General features: G+C 43.8%; 1 protein-coding gene across 1 annotated transcript in view; it reads left to right on the top strand.

The window, feature by feature from the left end:
- Positions 1–2,820: 2,820 nt before the first annotated feature.
- SLC7A11 (solute carrier family 7 member 11) overlaps positions 2,821–16,437 on the top strand; it is a gene marked incomplete at both ends in the record, with an annotated part of 58,545 nt that continues 44,928 nt past the window's right edge. Inside the window, 3 exons of the mRNA XM_082482314.1 lie at positions 2,821–3,097; positions 5,556–5,682; positions 9,801–9,916. Coding sequence (XP_082338440.1) covers positions 2,821–3,097; positions 5,556–5,682; positions 9,801–9,916 — 520 coding nt within the window. The remainder of the gene's footprint in view (positions 3,098–5,555; positions 5,683–9,800; positions 9,917–16,437) is intronic.

The following is a 16,437-nucleotide window of genomic DNA, read 5'->3' as shown; positions in this document are numbered from 1 at the left end:
CAGACAGTAATGGGCCTTTTCCAGCTTCGTGCCCTCCTTGGGACTGGGCCCAGGTGATGGAGAATTCCCATGAAATTTCTAGAATATAACAAACAATTCCCCGACACCAAATAAGTATTCCCTACCCTGGGTGGAACTGACAGTTGGAAGTAAGGCTTGAACTCAGAGGAGAAAAAGTGCTCCTATTTTACCGTTTATTTTTAGCGGACAGCATTGAGAAGCGGTGTACGCAACAGTGCTCACTGGGAAGGCTACAAATAGCGTGATCACTAGCAAGCTGCCAGGATTTAGGAAAAAGAGTTTTCTGCGTCCAGCCTGCCTTGATTCCCCTTAGAAATTTCATGGGGAATTTCACATGATCCTAAGCTTTGCATGGGTGTTATCCCTATAGCACAGAAGAAGCAGGCACCCTTTTCCCTGTGTGGGAGAGCGTTAATAGCTATGGCCAACGGGCAAATGTGCATTCTTCTGGCTAGTGGTCAAATGAAACTTGAAAGCCGTCGTACTGTCCAGTGTTTTTACTGAATAGCTGATGCAGATGGCTGGGCTGCTGGGACCTGCCTCGGGATTGTCTGGAAGGTTACCGAGCTTTTGGTTTGATCTTGGAACCATCTTCCCATGCAAATAAAGGGTAAGCGTTAGTTAAGAATAATTACCTTAAAGCATGTTTTAAGATGCCACGTGTTTCTTCATTAAACAGCCTTTGAAAATTAAAGTAAAGGTCATCAGCCCAACCCAGTTCTGTGGTTAATGCTTTTTCCTGGTTTGATCTGATCTAGTTACTCCCTTCAGGTAGTTATAATCTTATCGGGGGGCAGCCTGTGAAACCTACATCAGAGGAAAACCAGTCTGCCTAGCACACCGCCTACTCGTGGCTTTGCACGTCACTGGCACCGTGAAAATCGGCTTGGTTTGGACTGTGCGGTGACCAGAGGAGGTCCTGCCCGCGGTCGGTCCGTGCGGTCGCCTATGGCAGGCGCTGGAGGGACGGTGGCTTCCCCGAAAAGTCGGGCACACGCTGCAGTGACAAGGGGAGCGGGAGAGGGATGAGCTGCTGTGCGCATCCGCCGATGGAGGGAGAAGTAGGATGCGTTCGGAAAATAGGCAAGCACTACCGGTGTGTAGTCAAACACTACAATCACTGTGATTTTTACCTGGGTGCATTTAAACCAGACAAGCGTTTTTTTGTGTGTGTGTGTGTGTCTTCTTTTAGCTTAGTGCAAATTATTGCAGGTGAGTTATCACTGAAAATAATGAGGCTTCGAAACCACTGAAGTTTTACCACTGCAGTGTGGTGATACTCCAGAATCTCCTCTTTCTCGCATGTATTCGAAAGCACAGCAGTGCTCTGAGCTGAGTGCCTGCTTTTCACGTGACAAAATGTTTTAACTGCTATCTTTTTTTTTCTCCCCTCAATCCGAGGTCTTAATTAAGCGGTAACTGCGAGAGCAGTAACTGCAGTAATCATTCCTCTTTGCACTGATCTAATCTGAAGCCACGCGCAGCTGCGATAGTTATGCTACAAAGGATTTTTCCCCTTTGGCATATATTCCACAGGCTGTCCCTCGATTAGGTTACAAGTGCTTGAAGGCTATTGATTTTTGCTCTGCCTTACGAGAATGCTCCTCTCCTTAACAGTTTAATTTCTCAGGTCTGAATTTTGAATGATCGGGTCGTGAAACAAAAGTATTTATGCATCCGATTACCTGTTTATCTGGTCAGGGAAGCGCTACGGTAACACAAAAACCCCCTTTCCTCGTTCTTGAGCCGCTGGAGAATCCCGTGCTCTGGGGTGTTGTCCTCCTCCTGCCGGATCGCACACGCGAGGTGGCTGTAAAACTTGATCGTATTTCTTAAGGGGAAGTGCTGTTGCGGCGTTGCTTACCGACATCCCAGAAGCGCGCTGCGTGTGTGAAAATTACTGCGCTGTGGAAATAACCCCGGGTTTTCCTTAGGTCGATTTGGGTGTGTTGCTAGGCAACTCAGGGCAACAAAGGGGTTGTATGTGTTCTTTAGGTAGGGACAGGTCCCTGTAGAGATTTCCAGGTAAGGAACATAGAGGTGAGAGAGGCTGATCACCGGCGGCACGAGAAGTTCAGCCCCGCAAACTTAACTTTCGTTAAGAGGAGTTTTTCGAGAAAGAAATTGGATTAGACCCAGGGATGACGTATCCTGTTTGATTTCTTTTCCCCTTGCGCTCTAACGAGCTTTGTGTTTAGGCAGGCTTTTGTTTCTGGCTCTGACTTGCTCTCAAAAAAAAAAAAAAAAAAAAAAAAATTTGGGAGCGTGTCTCGGGGTGTCGAGGGTGATGTGCTTAGCTTGATTGGCTCGGTTTGATTTGCGAGTGCTTTGTTCTTCCCACCACCCTCAGGTCGGTTGTGCAACATGCCCCTACTACTTAAAAAGAGGAAAAAAAAAAAAAAAAAAAAAAAAAAATGCTGAGTAATGCCAGAGGTTTCTCAAATGGCTGATGCAAACCTGGAGAATTTGCATCATCATTCAGCTGGAGTAACTTGGTATGACAAGAGCTTAAATACAAGTCCACGCGGAAGCTGAGCTCGTTCCCAATGATAGGGCAGTACCAGCTCGCAGCGTGGAAGCGCAGGTGTTCCTGAGCAGCGCTCGCATCGCACTCAAGGCTCAAATACACTTGAGGAGCTTGCTACCTGTGCGTAGGAGCAGCTGGAACGATAAGAGAGAGCGGAGGAAGAGACTAAGTAGTTGGCTACCCGGAGAGGAGGGGGGAAAAAAGCCTTGAGTTTCTGCTGCAAACTTTTTTTTTGCCTGCGCTCGCCGTCGGTGTGCTGGTGGCACTGTAGCATGTTTAGGAAAGCTGCTGTAAGCACCGTCTCTAATGGAAACTACTTGCAGGGGCAAGCTAATGGCAGGTTGCCCTCTGGGGACGGCGGACAGCCAGCCCGGGAGGGAAAAGTTGTGCTGAAGAAGAAAGTGACACTTCTGAGGGGCATATCCATCATAATTGGAACTATCATTGGAGCTGGCATCTTCATCTCTCCCAAAGGCATCCTGAAGAACACGGGCAGCGTGGGCATGTCCTTGACTGTCTGGACGGCGTGTGGTATCCTCTCGCTCTTCGGTAAGTCCCTCAAAAGTTTCTAATTGGTCCAGACGGGCGGTCGGTGGATTATTGCTATCATTTGCCCGATTTTGCCATTGGATAGCAAGGCAGAGTGTGGAGCTTGAGGACCAATGGGGCTACAGAAGGTTTTTGCTGCGTGATAGGTTGCATGGAGGGCGCAGAGGGACGCAAGCCCTGTCCCTCCGGCGCCTGGTCGGGAAAGATTGGAAGCATAAATTATTGTTTCTTATGGGTTCCTAAAGGAACGGGGAAAGCAAACGTCCTTTTTATGCCGTACAGTGTGCTGTACGTATCGTGTTTGTCTTCTGGCTGTAAGAGGTACTTTACGGTTTGCTTGTAAGGCCCCCGGCAGCTGGGGATGAGCGTCGGTCCGCTCGAACACCGGCAAAATGTTTAGACAGCTCGACTCAGTTCCCTAGGGGCTAGAGCGAGGTCTGAGAGGAAGAATTCCCACTGGACGGAAGCTGTATCGGCACGAAAGGGAGCAAAATAACAACCCCTCTCCCCAGTCCCATATTACTGCTCTTTACTTTTTTTTTTTTTTTCCTCGCTCACGACGTTGCTTTGAAAGGTTGTGTTGCACAAAATCCAAAAACAGTGTGGTGGAAACAAATTTGTAATGCGAGTTTTATTGCCGGTCTGCCTACCGCGACAGTTTTTACTAATTTTGTGTCTTTTTGAAGAGTATTAAATTCCGAAGAATGGCAGTTTATTTGTTCTGTGCACAAAACCCCCATTCAGAGCGGAAAAGCCCACTCTGGCCTCGGCGGGACAGAGGGTCCATTGACCTACTTAATGAGTTAATCTCAAAGAAGCTGAAGAACTAACATGAATATTGGCTTTATTTAAAACAGAAATGACTTGTTTGCTGGCAGGAGGAAAAGAGGACAAACACGGACTAACACGTGTCCGCTTAAGAGGTGGAACATGCAAATGCCACCCTGTGTAAATTGGCTCTGAGCTTAAAAGAAACATAGTCTGTTTACAGGCTAAGCCCACCCAAGCCAAACAGACAGTGCAAGCAAGTCAGGACCCGTTTTGGTCAAATGTTAAACGTCTTGGTACAGTGCGCGGAATAATCTGTCGTATAAACGTGGAAGTCCTGCCTGTAACCAAAATTCCCCTAAAAAGAAAGACCGCAGCTACCGTTTGTAACCCTGTCAGAAGACCTTGGTCTTTAGATTTGGTCGAAGCAGAATTTGCTTAAGCATTGCATTTTTGGCTTTAACTTTAGTAGTAGTAATTTTCTGGCTGTGAAGCAAATTCTGTAAAAAAAAAACCCCAAAACCTCTTTTATCAGTTGGATTTTCTGGGTCATTTTCCAGATCTCAAGATATGAAGAACTGTGTAATTTGGCCCAGCAAAAGATACGATCTCTTTTTCCAAATGGACCTGTTACAGTTATTTTTTCTTTTTTTTTTTTTGGTCATGGGTGTTTTTAATTCCCTGCATGACTTAATCATAGTAAAATCACATGCAAAGATCACTTAAGGTCTTGCTGAGGCTGTGTGTAGAACATGTACTGAAACTCAACTTCATTTCATCCTGAACCTCAGCAGAAGAGGCTGGCAAGAGAAAACCCATCATTAGCTTTTTTTTTTTTTTTTTTTCTTTAATGTGGCTGCAAGAATTCCTCTAAGTACGTTTTCAGGTAAGCTGAAGAATAGCAGAGAAAAGCTGCCACGTTTTTGCAAAGCCCCAAACAAAGCCAGTGCACGAGGATGGAATTTGTCCTAATGTGTACAGCTTTAATGGGCCTTGTGCATGTGAGGTGGTTCTGACAACTGCAGTTTTCATCTTAAAGGGTTGCAGCATGAAAGCATGCGGGGAACGGAGCCGAAATGAGTTCATATATGATGCTGATCTTAACTCTATGTGATGCCGTGTTTACAAACTTTATCACTGTTTTCATCTGGCTGCTAAGGCTTTTCTAAAAGGGCTGCCTACATTTATCAGAGGTGCTACACCGCTCTACCCATGCGGTCCACCCCTGGAGCTGCGAATCCGCTGGCTTTATGACTGGGTGATGGCTCATTAAGCAACGGGAGCAGATGGTGCATGGGTGAAGAAGGCTTCATGCAGGTCCTCATAGTCGAGCAAATGTGTCAGAAGCTCTCCCTTGGCGGTGCAGTCAGGTTGGCTGGGGAGCCGGCGTAGCTGGCGTGACATGGCGTTTTGTTGTCCCTTTTCGTGAGAAACAGATGAGTCATGGAACGTGTTGATAGCAAATAGGTTCTTCAGTGGCTTTACACGTAAATGTAACTGGATATATTTACAGTTTGGTTAACTGCAAGTCCAGCTGAGTGAATGAAAACTTACCAAATTGCTTGGAAAAAAGTTATTAAAATATATCAAAAGTAGCTGCGATACCCCAGCAGCTCCATTGTTTAGCTTATAAATGTTTTGAAAGGTATTTCTGGATATCTCTTGTGATGCTACAGTTTAATTCTCACAGGTGCCCTCTGCTATGCTGAACTAGGAACATGCATTAAGAAATCTGGTGGTCACTACACCTATATCCTGGAGGCCTTTGGCCCATTACCTGCTTTTGTGAGAGTCTGGGTTGAATTGCTCATCATTCGGTAAGTGTATCGGGGCTTTTCTGTGTTTCTTTTCTGATCGCAATACTCTTTCCAGTCACAAAGAAAAATCTCCAACACGTGATGGCCAAAACAAATCAAATATAACTTGATTAATGAGCTGCGTTCTTTTAGTATGGTTGCTTCAGAGAATTTAACAATGCCATTTTGCTTGTCAGCCTTGAAAAATTCAAGAAGACATACGTGCGTGTATGGAGGGGGAATGATCCTAAGACAACTGCCTGCCACACCTATATATAGTAGAATGGAAGAGGGAAGTCACCTTTACATTTTCTCAACCTTGGCACCAGGTTTATGGAGTGGTAGCTGTCACCTATGGACACAGGAATAACTCCTGGTGAAGCTACTGCCCGGTAGTTTTCAGATTTGGGGATACCATGTATTCTTTATATGTCAACTCAGGGTCCCCATTTTTTGTTTTTGTGGGGTGTTGGAGAACTTAAATCTTGGTTACTTAAATCTTGGTTACTTAAATCTTGGTTACTTAAATCTTGGTTACTTGATTAAAAGTACTAACTGGCCAAAGAAAGCAACATTAAGTCCTTACATATCTAAAATGTCCAAAGTATTGTTTTGGCGTGTAAGCCTGTGTCTCATGCAGCCCTTGATATTGTATAGGTGAATTACAATATGAAGATGCCGAATCATCGAATCGTATAAAATAAATTTTCATAATGGAAATGAATCTTTGTACCAAACTCAGATGTGGCCCTTTGAACTTTTAATTTATTTTGTTGTTTTTTTTTTTTTTTTTTTAACAGTATTGCTGAGGCTGGAGAGCTTATTACATGTAGAAGAGGGCAACTCACTTATGCAAAATGACTTTAGGAATGCTGCATTCCTGCCTCAGGCTAGTTAGCACTCCTTTCCCCTCTCTTCCGCAATCAGCAAATTAGTCACAAAAGCTCAAGCCCCATTTTGAATCACAACTATGTTTACATAATACCGACGAGTTCTAGCATAGACTGTTGACTTTAAAAGCACTGACAGTGCTGAGTCATTATGAATCCATAAATCCTTATCTCGTTTTCCGAGGAAATCATTGTGTATGTCAGATGGTCCCTTCCATCCTCCCCGCCCATACGTAACCTTTGAATTAACTGTGTGATTTCCACCAAACGTGATGAAAGGGCACACGTCTCGACTGTATTCACTTTTTGCCAAAAAGGAAAACCAGACAGAGGAAACGGACCTACGTTTTCGTGGTGAGAAGCACAGTGCTGTGAACCTGCCTTTATCATTGCACATCACAGAATGTGCAGCGTTAGGTATTCCCCTCTTAACCTGCACCTTACGAGGCGGGGGGACCTTATTAACCTGGGCGCAAATACCCCCGAGAAACCGGGCTTCGTAAATTCCTCTCCTTGCAAAATTATTATTATTTTTTTTTTTTTTTTTTACGTGTATGACAGTGTCCCAGGAGTGTCGTGAAAACACTCTTAGTCATCGTGATCTGCCCCCACACCCAGAAAATAATCATCCTGCATGGGAAAGGAACATCAGTGGATTCTTTAATCATCAAATCTGAGAGGCAGCAAGGGAGGCGTACTTGTTCTAACTTGCGATGATCAGAGCAGCGCTGCCGAAACTCTGTGTAGAGTTTTATATCCGACTCCTGCATTGGTAAACTAATTGGCTGCTGCTATCAAAGAAGTTGCGACCTAATGTGTGTGTAGGGCTTATTTTTATTTTTTTTTTTTGGGTAGATGAAGTTGCACACACACTTCACGGCTAAGCCGTTTTTTCCTCTGACGGATTGCAGGATTATCACACCCACGGGCTGGTGGAGCGGCCGCAACCAAAATAAACATTTCCTGCTCTTGTATATCTTTTCAGCCACTATTTTACAGTCTAGGACACACTTAAACTCTGCCCCCGTACCGATTAAACCGTGCCAGCATCACCTGCTGTTTAGAAGTGCCTTTCACTGTGCTGCTCCTTATCCGGTACACGTGGGAACTTCTTTCCTCCCCAAATGTCAGATTGTGGGTATATTACATAACTTTAAAAAAAAAAAAAAAAAAGAAAAGAAAAATAAAAATCCAAAAGGTAGTTTTCAAACAAGTGAAGACGACTGCGTGAATGCGTTGTCTGTAGTGCTTAACGATGGTGGTGGCTAAACACAGGTTGGGTGAGAGTGGCGCTGCCAAGTGACTCACTCACCCTCTGGTATGTGCTGGGCCGCTCTATCTGCTTCTTCCTCGGTGGCTTTTCGTGCTCCTTGCCCTTCAACCAAAGCTGGTAAGGCGCTTCCTGGCCGCTCCTGAGCACGCAGCTGTTAGGGGGCTGCCAGCCTGTCTTTAGGATTACAGTCCAAAGGAATCGGCTGCAATCAATCCCCCGTTCCTTCAACTTCCACCTCCACGGATTGACCGCTGCCCCCCAACGTGGGGATACGAGAGACACAGCTATTTATTCGAGGTATCATTTAGGAGCTGGGTTTTTAAAAACACAATGATGTGGATAGAAGAAACTGCCTCTTTAAAAAGACCTTTCTTAATACGAGAGGGGGAAAAAAAATCCAAGTTTTGGGAAAAGAAGCTGGGACTGAGGGGAAAAAAAGTCCGGGAAAGCTCCAAAGATCTGATCTTTCATCCGATCCAGGACACTTCAAGCTACTTTTGGCAGGCTGCGGCGCTCAAAAGCCGGAAGCCTGGTGACCACCTTATGCAAATTAGAAATATTGCACTGAGATCAAGTCAGTAAACGCCTGTGTAAATCCAGCACCGAGGACGTTTGGTCCCTGAGCGGAGGCAAAAGTTCCAAAGCCGATCGTCAGCCAGTGAAAGGAAGAGTCCCCGCGTGTGGGGGGGGACGCCCAGGCAGCAGCCCTCCCTCGGCCACGCAGAGACTTTCCGAGGAAGATGCTTCTGTTCTTTGCTGCTCTGCAGTTTTGCTCCAACACAACGTGTGACGTTTGGGTTGAGTCGTAATGCTAAGAAAGCGGGGTTTGTTTCAAGGGCGAAAGTCTCTCGTGGAAAACGCCTTTATCGTTCGCTGGAGGATAATTACTTCCGTGCAGAATTTTGGCACCGTTCCGTAACACTTTTAGCAACTATAATTTTATTAAAATTCTGTAAGGTGAGGCGCTATTTTATGAAATGCTGTAGATTTTTTCCCCAAGAAATTTGCTTGGCTTCTTGTTTAACTCAAAAATTCTTTGAGGCGGAATCATATGCCCTTTTGTCCTTCTTGTGTGTGAGCCTGTGATGAAGCCCAGATGCCACCAGCTGTTCTAGGAAGGGTGAAAGAGTCCTCCCGAACCGAACGTGAACGGACCACTGGAACTGTAATATCCTGACAGTGTCTGCTCCAAAGCATAGGGTAATTTGCCGTTAATATGTGTCAGTGGTAAGGCTTCTGGCAAGCGTTTGGCTTTGTCTCAAGGCTGTATGAATATTATGAGTATTTCAAATTTGTAAATGCAACATCTGCACACCTTTCTTCACATTTCTCTGTTTCATGGAAGATGTTTTCTGTACTTCGAGATTTTTGCTCTCACTAGCGGTGCTAGAAAGTTGTTAGTCAATAAAAGGAGCAAATTCTGTTTGCGTTTTAGGAAATCCCATTTGCATTCATTTTTTGGCATCGTCTCAGATTTTAGTACCAGACTTGGGTAAATTTTGGATGCTTATTTCAGTAAAGCCGAATTCTCAGCTCAGTTGAAATGAATTTCCTTGTGTCTCTGAGGGGTGAGCTATACGTGGCCACCAAAATTCAGTCCTCAACGATTTTTACTCAGGATTTTGCCCATGTAATCTCATTCTGGCCATGTTCGCTTCAAGCGAGTGAATGAAGATTTGTATGGATACCATTCCTTTCTGTTTACAGTTGCTTCACAACACGGAAGCCGTAAGACCGGTCCTGGTAAGAAGTGATGCTGTCAAGATCGGAACTACTGAGCAAAGTTGAGCTGCTCATGGTTTCCTGCTGCCTTCAGAAATCACTGTACACGGCAGCATAGTTACGAGCGGGCACCAAAATTAAGTATGACTCACGTGTCTGTTATGGTAAAGTTACAGCATGATCCTGTATGAATATTGTCTCTGAACTATTGCAGACGAATTTCATTATTTTTGTTGTTGTTGTTTTTACTCTAGCCCTGCTGCCACAGCAGTGATATCGTTGGCATTTGGACGCTATATTTTGGAACCTTTCTTTATGCAGTGTGAAATCCCAGAACTTGCGATTAAACTTATTACAGCTGTTGGCATCAGTAAGTATCCAACTTTCGGTTTTAGGGAAGGGTAAAGATGATGTAAATTAAAAAAAAAAAAAAAAAAGTAATTGTACACTGAACAGGTAGTCGTTTGATGCGAATCGTTCCAGAATGAGTATGCATCCAGTGCCAAGGGCATGAGCGTGACTTTTTTGCCTGGGTATGTGTGCTTGTGAACATACGCAGCAGTAAAAAGAATAGCAGACTTTATTAATGGCAGGGAAAAATCTATTGCCAAGGCTGATTCTGTTGCCACTTTAATTAATGGCAGAACTCTCGTTACTTTTGTGGAAGCAATTTCAGTCCCGAAGAGATGGTGAGCCAGTGCCAGAGATACGGAAGAGTGATTACCTGATTTTAAGTGCTTTGCTCTACCTCTGTTTTCGGAGGCAATCGAGTGCCAAGTATGATGCCATGAAGAAATGTAGTTCTCCAGAGTGGAGCACAGGCAACATGAGATCATCTTCCCTGGTCCCACTCTGTCCTTCATAGCAATAAAACTCACTGAGGCATTTGCAATTTGGGAAGCAGGAGCCCAACCGACGGCTTTGGGAGCACCGTGTACAGGCGCTTGATGAAAATGCACGTCTGCTACCAGCATCTTCTCCTACTTTTGCTAACTTTGCAATTAGTGTTAAAGGGATTGTTTAGAGCTACAGAGAACTAATGGGCTGGTGTTGGGAGGTTGCATGCAACGGGGGGGGGCACAAATCGTGATGCGAATGTGATTCTGGAGCCGTGGGCCTGCGGCACGAGATGTTTGGTTCCAGTTCTCTCTGGTCACTGGTGATGATGGTCCTTGCACGCATTCAGCTGTGCTGGGAGGAGAGTGCAGGATAGACCCGAGTAATTGGTAACAGGTTGTTCCTTTCAATTTGGTCAGTGCGCATATCAGAAACAAAAGGACTGGAAAAAGGAATTAAGACATGCAACATGATCAAAGGCGCACGGGAGACCCCTTCAGTTCTGCACAATAAGAGGATCAGATAACTTTGTCTTTCTTTGGGTTCGGGAGTTCAACTGACATTGAAATTTCCAGTCTCCAGGTTACTGTGGCTTTTTATAGGAGGTCTCTTGATAAGAGTTCCCTTCTGCCAGGAGCATTAAAAAAATCAGTATGTGACCGCGTTTCCTTCTAACTTAATTATGCACAAACTATAGGTTTCATAGGAATAATTGAATTAAGGGCTTGAATTTTGAGGTCAATGACTTTTTATAGCTACATCTGTCTAAAATATTTCAGTGCAAGGTAAGGGTGAAACAGATGTTCAGTAACTTCAAGGTCACTGAGACAGAAGGAATGTTAAGTGAGGATTCCATCAAAGCATTTTGTTAAGCGCGTGTGATTCAAGCACAATAAGTGAACAATTTGAAATAGGTTTTTATTGCTTTTAATTTAATTGAAAATCTGTGTGATAAGCCAGGGCTTCGCAAAGTAATTAAACAAAGTAGCAGCATTGTGGGGGGGGGGTGGGTGGGGGGGTGGGTGGGTGAGGAGTTATGCTGAAATAATTACAGCCTAAAGGGAGAGAGGAGTTCACAGCAGACTGCTGCTATGGTGGGTGCGGGTCTGTACAGCGCAGGTAGGATGAGCTCTCATTGCACCCAGAGAACGGATTCCGGTAGAAAGTTTGTAGCGGTGAATGGGGCAACGCTGAGGAAAACAACGACGCGTCAGACTGAGGTTTTATCTTTATTCTTTGCAGTATGTTCCACGGTGGAGTTTCATTTGTAGTAGGTTTTGAGCATATGCTACACTTAAGCTCAGGGATGCCGGAGTGTATGACTGTTATTCTTGCATGGGAAGAATGAGCTGTTGCGGTAGTAACTGCTAAGAATGTTTTGTATTGTGCATGTAGGAAGGGTGATAGGTAAGATTAAGGTGTTGTTGAGCTGAACACACATTGGAGCCCTGAAGGTCTTATAATCCAGTTTAATAGTGCCAAAGGTAGTGTTCCCTTCCACTGAAAATTTTAAGTTGATCAGAAAGTGAACTGATGCGCCTTTTGTCTTCTTGTCCAGTCCCGGTCCTTTCTCCTTCCCGTGCCTGATGACAGCGTGCTCATCGCATATCTGTCTGTATATAGCATGAGGGAAAGGTAGTGGGAAGCACCATTAAAAGCTGTCCTTGGGTGAGGCTTTGTTCTGTAGTTTTACCTTGTCGTTTCTGATCATACTGGAAAGGGCAGGAAAAGATTTTGAAAAATCTCCAGGTGATCCCTTGCCCCCAAACACAATCAGAGAATCTAAACCATTTCTGACAGATGTTTGTCTAAACTGGTCTTAGAATCTCCCTCGGTGGTAGTTTTAAAGCCTCACCTAATACTGTAGCCCGTTTGTTTGTATCCTTGTCACAAGACAGCTTTTCTCATTTTGTTTTTTCTTTCCACCAAAACCTCCTTTTCTGCAATTTAAGCCTATTTTTAAAAGGTTGCCTGAGATGGATGCAGCCAGGATTATGATGGGGAATGGCAAATACTGTTGCTCCTCTGCCAACTGCAAACAAGTACTTCTTGTAGAGGGGCTACAGCCCGTTCTGCTCCCCACTGTTCCACCTCAGTGCCTCTGCAGTGAAAAAGGAACGATGGTGCTGCAGAGAAGGTGTAGACCACATGAGAACTAAAATGAAACTACTGGAGATGGTGACCTTTACAAAAAACCCTCATTCTTTGTTTATCATTTATAGGAAAAAAATCATGGGCTGGGCACAAAATTCCCCTCGAAATCACATCTGTTCTGAGAAATTAAGAACAATCTGTAGAAGCACATTTTCTGTTCCACAATACGGTGCTTTCTTTTTTATTTTTTTATTTTTTTTTTTTTTAAATAAAACCAACCAACCAAGCAAAAAGTCCAAACATTTCAATGGCTTGGTAGAGAGATGTTTGTGTGGAGGTTTTTTTCAGATACCCCAGCTTTCTGAACCTCTGAAGTAAAGGCCACCTGTTCTTTTCAAACTTAGAAATCACTTTAATTCACTTGGTATTTCTCAAGCAAATCTCCGTGAGAAGAAAAACCTAGGCAAAGACAAGATGTGCATATCCCAGTCTGTCTGTTGGTCTGCCGTAAACTTTTTCTAAACTCAGTCAATTTAACTGTACCTGAAAGAAGAGCAGACATCTCAAAGATACCCAATTACTACAATTTTTATGAAAATAAGTGGCCAGGTAGAGGAGAGGTAACCTGGATGTGCCCCAACATAGGGACGGACAGCTAAAGAAAATGCAAACAGGAGACGAGGCTTTCTAGATGAGCGTGATGATAGTGGAAAAAAAACCCCTATATTCATGTATTACTTTATTTATATTTTTACATTTTTCTCCTAAGTGTAAGCTTAAATATATTGGTAACAGGAAGGGATAAAATATACTGTACAAAGGTATTGAATCGTGCTATCAATACATAACCTAAATAAATACGCAATCTTAACTGAGCCTGTTCTAATCTTTTCACTTGGCCTCCATATCAGAAAGCAGATAAACAGGTTTCAGCTATTAAAAAACTGTGAGGCTGAAAGCAGGTTACCAATTCACACCTTTTCAAAATTTTTACACTCATTCATGCATATTTTGGGCATTTCTCGCTGCAATAATATAAAGTTCTCCCCTCCCTCCCCCCCCTTTTTTTTTTGAGGTCTGCCAAAACCCCTCAAATATCCCAAACTATGGATGTTTAGAGGCAATATCATGCTTGAAAATCAAGGTCAGCTGTAGGGATCTATCAGTGCTTGCCGGCAAATGCTCCAGCCAAAAGCTTTATTGGTATAAATATGGTGTGTATGTGAGTCTATAGTTAGTTGCTGCTATTTTTTTTCCCCCCCATCATGGCAGATGTTACAGACGTTGCTCTCTACCGCTGACAGTTTTCAGACAAGCAGTTTAAATTAAGACATCTCTTGGCTTGCGGGGGGGGGGGAGGGGGGGGGGGGTAACAAAAGCTGCTCTGATGGGTGCTTTTGTGCCTCCTGTGACTTCGTTTTAAATGGTGCATTAGGATCTGCAAATTGAGGGTAGTTTTGTGTGTGTGTGTGAATGCCTTGACCTGACAAGTTGGGGGAGGGCAATTTCCTTGGTTTCCTGCTGAAGTGATATACATATGTACATATATTCTTGAAAAGTAGGCCAGGGTGTAATGCTTACTGCTGTTTCTCCCGTTAGGATTTCATTATCCATCTATAGCTGTGGCTGCGTGAAGGACAGGGATTGCGAAAAGCAACACGATCGGTGTTACCGTTGTGTTTGATTGTTCACGAACCCCATTTTATTCTCCCTCCACACTCCCCTTGGTTAGGATTCATCTTGCTTTTAGTTAGGTGTTTAGTTTAAGGTAATTGTCTATGCTTCCCTCCCCACAGGGATAGTGGAGAAAGAGGGAAAGAGACACTTCCTGAAGGCAACTCATCTCACCTTAGATAGGCATCTGAAAGAGGTGTTATTGTTCATCCTCTGGAGGTAACAGTCTCTTCATTGAGGATGCAGCCACACTACACGCCTGACTTTCAGTTAGCAAAGTTAGAGATGAGTCCTCCTTCACTGTCCTTTTGTCTGGGGAGTTGCTGCTTCCTTCTGATCTTTGCTGTGATCCTGCATCGAAGCATCTGCAATCAGTTTCTTGAAGTATCTTCACAAGGCCACATCCATAGAAGAGAGGTGTTGAATAATGACCACAGTCCCAAGATATAATTTCCTTCTTGAATCCCGGCACAGTTGTCGTATTCTTTTCCTCCTCTTTAGCAGCTTTCTTCATGACTCCTCTTCTCCGTTGCCTTTCACTATCCAGTTGCTAACACAACCAGTATGATGCTGATATGCAATAGCAGTATATAAGCCCCCCGGACATGGACCTGTTGGATCAAGTCCAGAGGAGGGCCACGAAGATGATCAGAGGGCTGGAGCAGTTCTCCTATAAATAATACTTTTCCTTGACTTTTTTTTGTGGCCTGGTCCCTGCCTGGGCTTTGTCTTCTGGGAAAGAAAAGTACAATATCCTGAAATTTCTAGAAAATTTGAAATAAGCTAGTGCTTGTTTATGGCACTGGATTTTCTTTATAAATTATAAGGTGTTGGTCAAATGAACGTTTTAAATATATTTTGCTTAAATGACAGTTGTTAACCTTCCTGGTAATCAAGCCCTGGGAAAAGAGGCAGAGGCACTCAATCAGTGCTAATATTCAGCCGCAATCTAAAGGGATCTTTCAACATTTAAAAAAAGTGAAGGTATGTCAGGGTAGTATTGAGACAATAGAGTGATGAATCAGGCCCCTGGGATTTTCTGGTTCCTGCCAAGTGTAGGTATACGCGGAAGTAATAAAGCAAGAAAATAAGTATTTGGATCACAAGCGATGCTTTGCAGAAGACCAAGTGATTACTTCGTGACTCAGAAAAGAACGTCTCAGTTCTGAAATAGGGTGAAAAACAGAACTGGAAAAACATTTTAACCTTTAAGATCTTTTTTGGGGGAAAAATTCACATTAAGTGATGTTTGCGAGTTTATGTTGCCTTTGGTAGATTGTTCATTTGAGAGTGGGGCCCTCTCTTTCCCAAATAAAAAATTCAAGGAAATACTTTTAATATTTTTTTTCTGGGATTTTAATTGTGTTAAAAATATCTAAAAAATACATTGTCGTCCAGATTACTTGGAATTTTCTCCCTTTTCCATTAAACCAAAACTAATTTTGGTTTAAACTAGGAAGAATTTTTATGATATATTCTTTGGCCTTGCTGGTGAACAGAATCTGTATAAAAGACTTGGGATAAATCAGCGGGTTTTGCTGCCAGAAAGCTTGTACCGTGCCAGATTTACAACGCTAGCTCATACAAACCAGCTCCTGGACTCTGGCAGGAGATAGCAGCTTGTGGTTTTATGCATCCCAAGATGTGTGATACGGCAGGTGATACAGACAAACCGGTGCTCTTGAAAGAGTTTGAAGTATGGGAGGACTGTGATGAGGAGCTAATTTATTAGCTCCCCATGATGGCGAGAAAGAAGATGAGAGCAAAGGCTTGTTGGACTGCGTTCGTCTTTCACTGCAGCAGAGGGGGAAAGAGACTTTTTATCTAGTGAAATGACTCACGTTTTCTGTTCTTTAGGTAAATGTGTGGGGCTTTTAAAACCTAAACTCCTTTATTGATACTGGTTTGCCAGGGTCATTGTAGAAATAAGCTAGAATAACTGGCACTCGAATGATAAAACCTACCGTCCTCCTGTCAGTCAGTGCTGTAGTAAAGGCCAGAAGATGCCCTCCCTGACCCAGAAGGTCGTGCGAGCCGAGCAGGCAGGATGTAAAAACCCTTCTCGGTTATCTCTTTATGTGTTGGAGAGGAGCAGACCTGGGCTTTGTTTTCAGGAAGTAAAAAGTCTCTGTTTCTTCACCAATTCCCAACAAGGATGGGCTCATTACTTGCCCTTCTGCCTCTCTGGTGGTATGGCGCTAAGGGAGAAGGAAGGCTGGAAAAGGGGACTTGGGGGTAAATAAGGCAGTGGGTGACAAATTGATATGAGGCCTAAATGGGAGTAAG

The sequence above is a fragment of the Vanellus vanellus genome, assembly GCF_965231255.1.
Source record: "Vanellus vanellus genome assembly, chromosome: 4".
In the NCBI taxonomy this organism is placed as follows: Eukaryota; Metazoa; Chordata; class Aves; order Charadriiformes; family Charadriidae; genus Vanellus; species Vanellus vanellus.
This window is presented reverse-complemented; position numbering and strand designations above follow the sequence as displayed.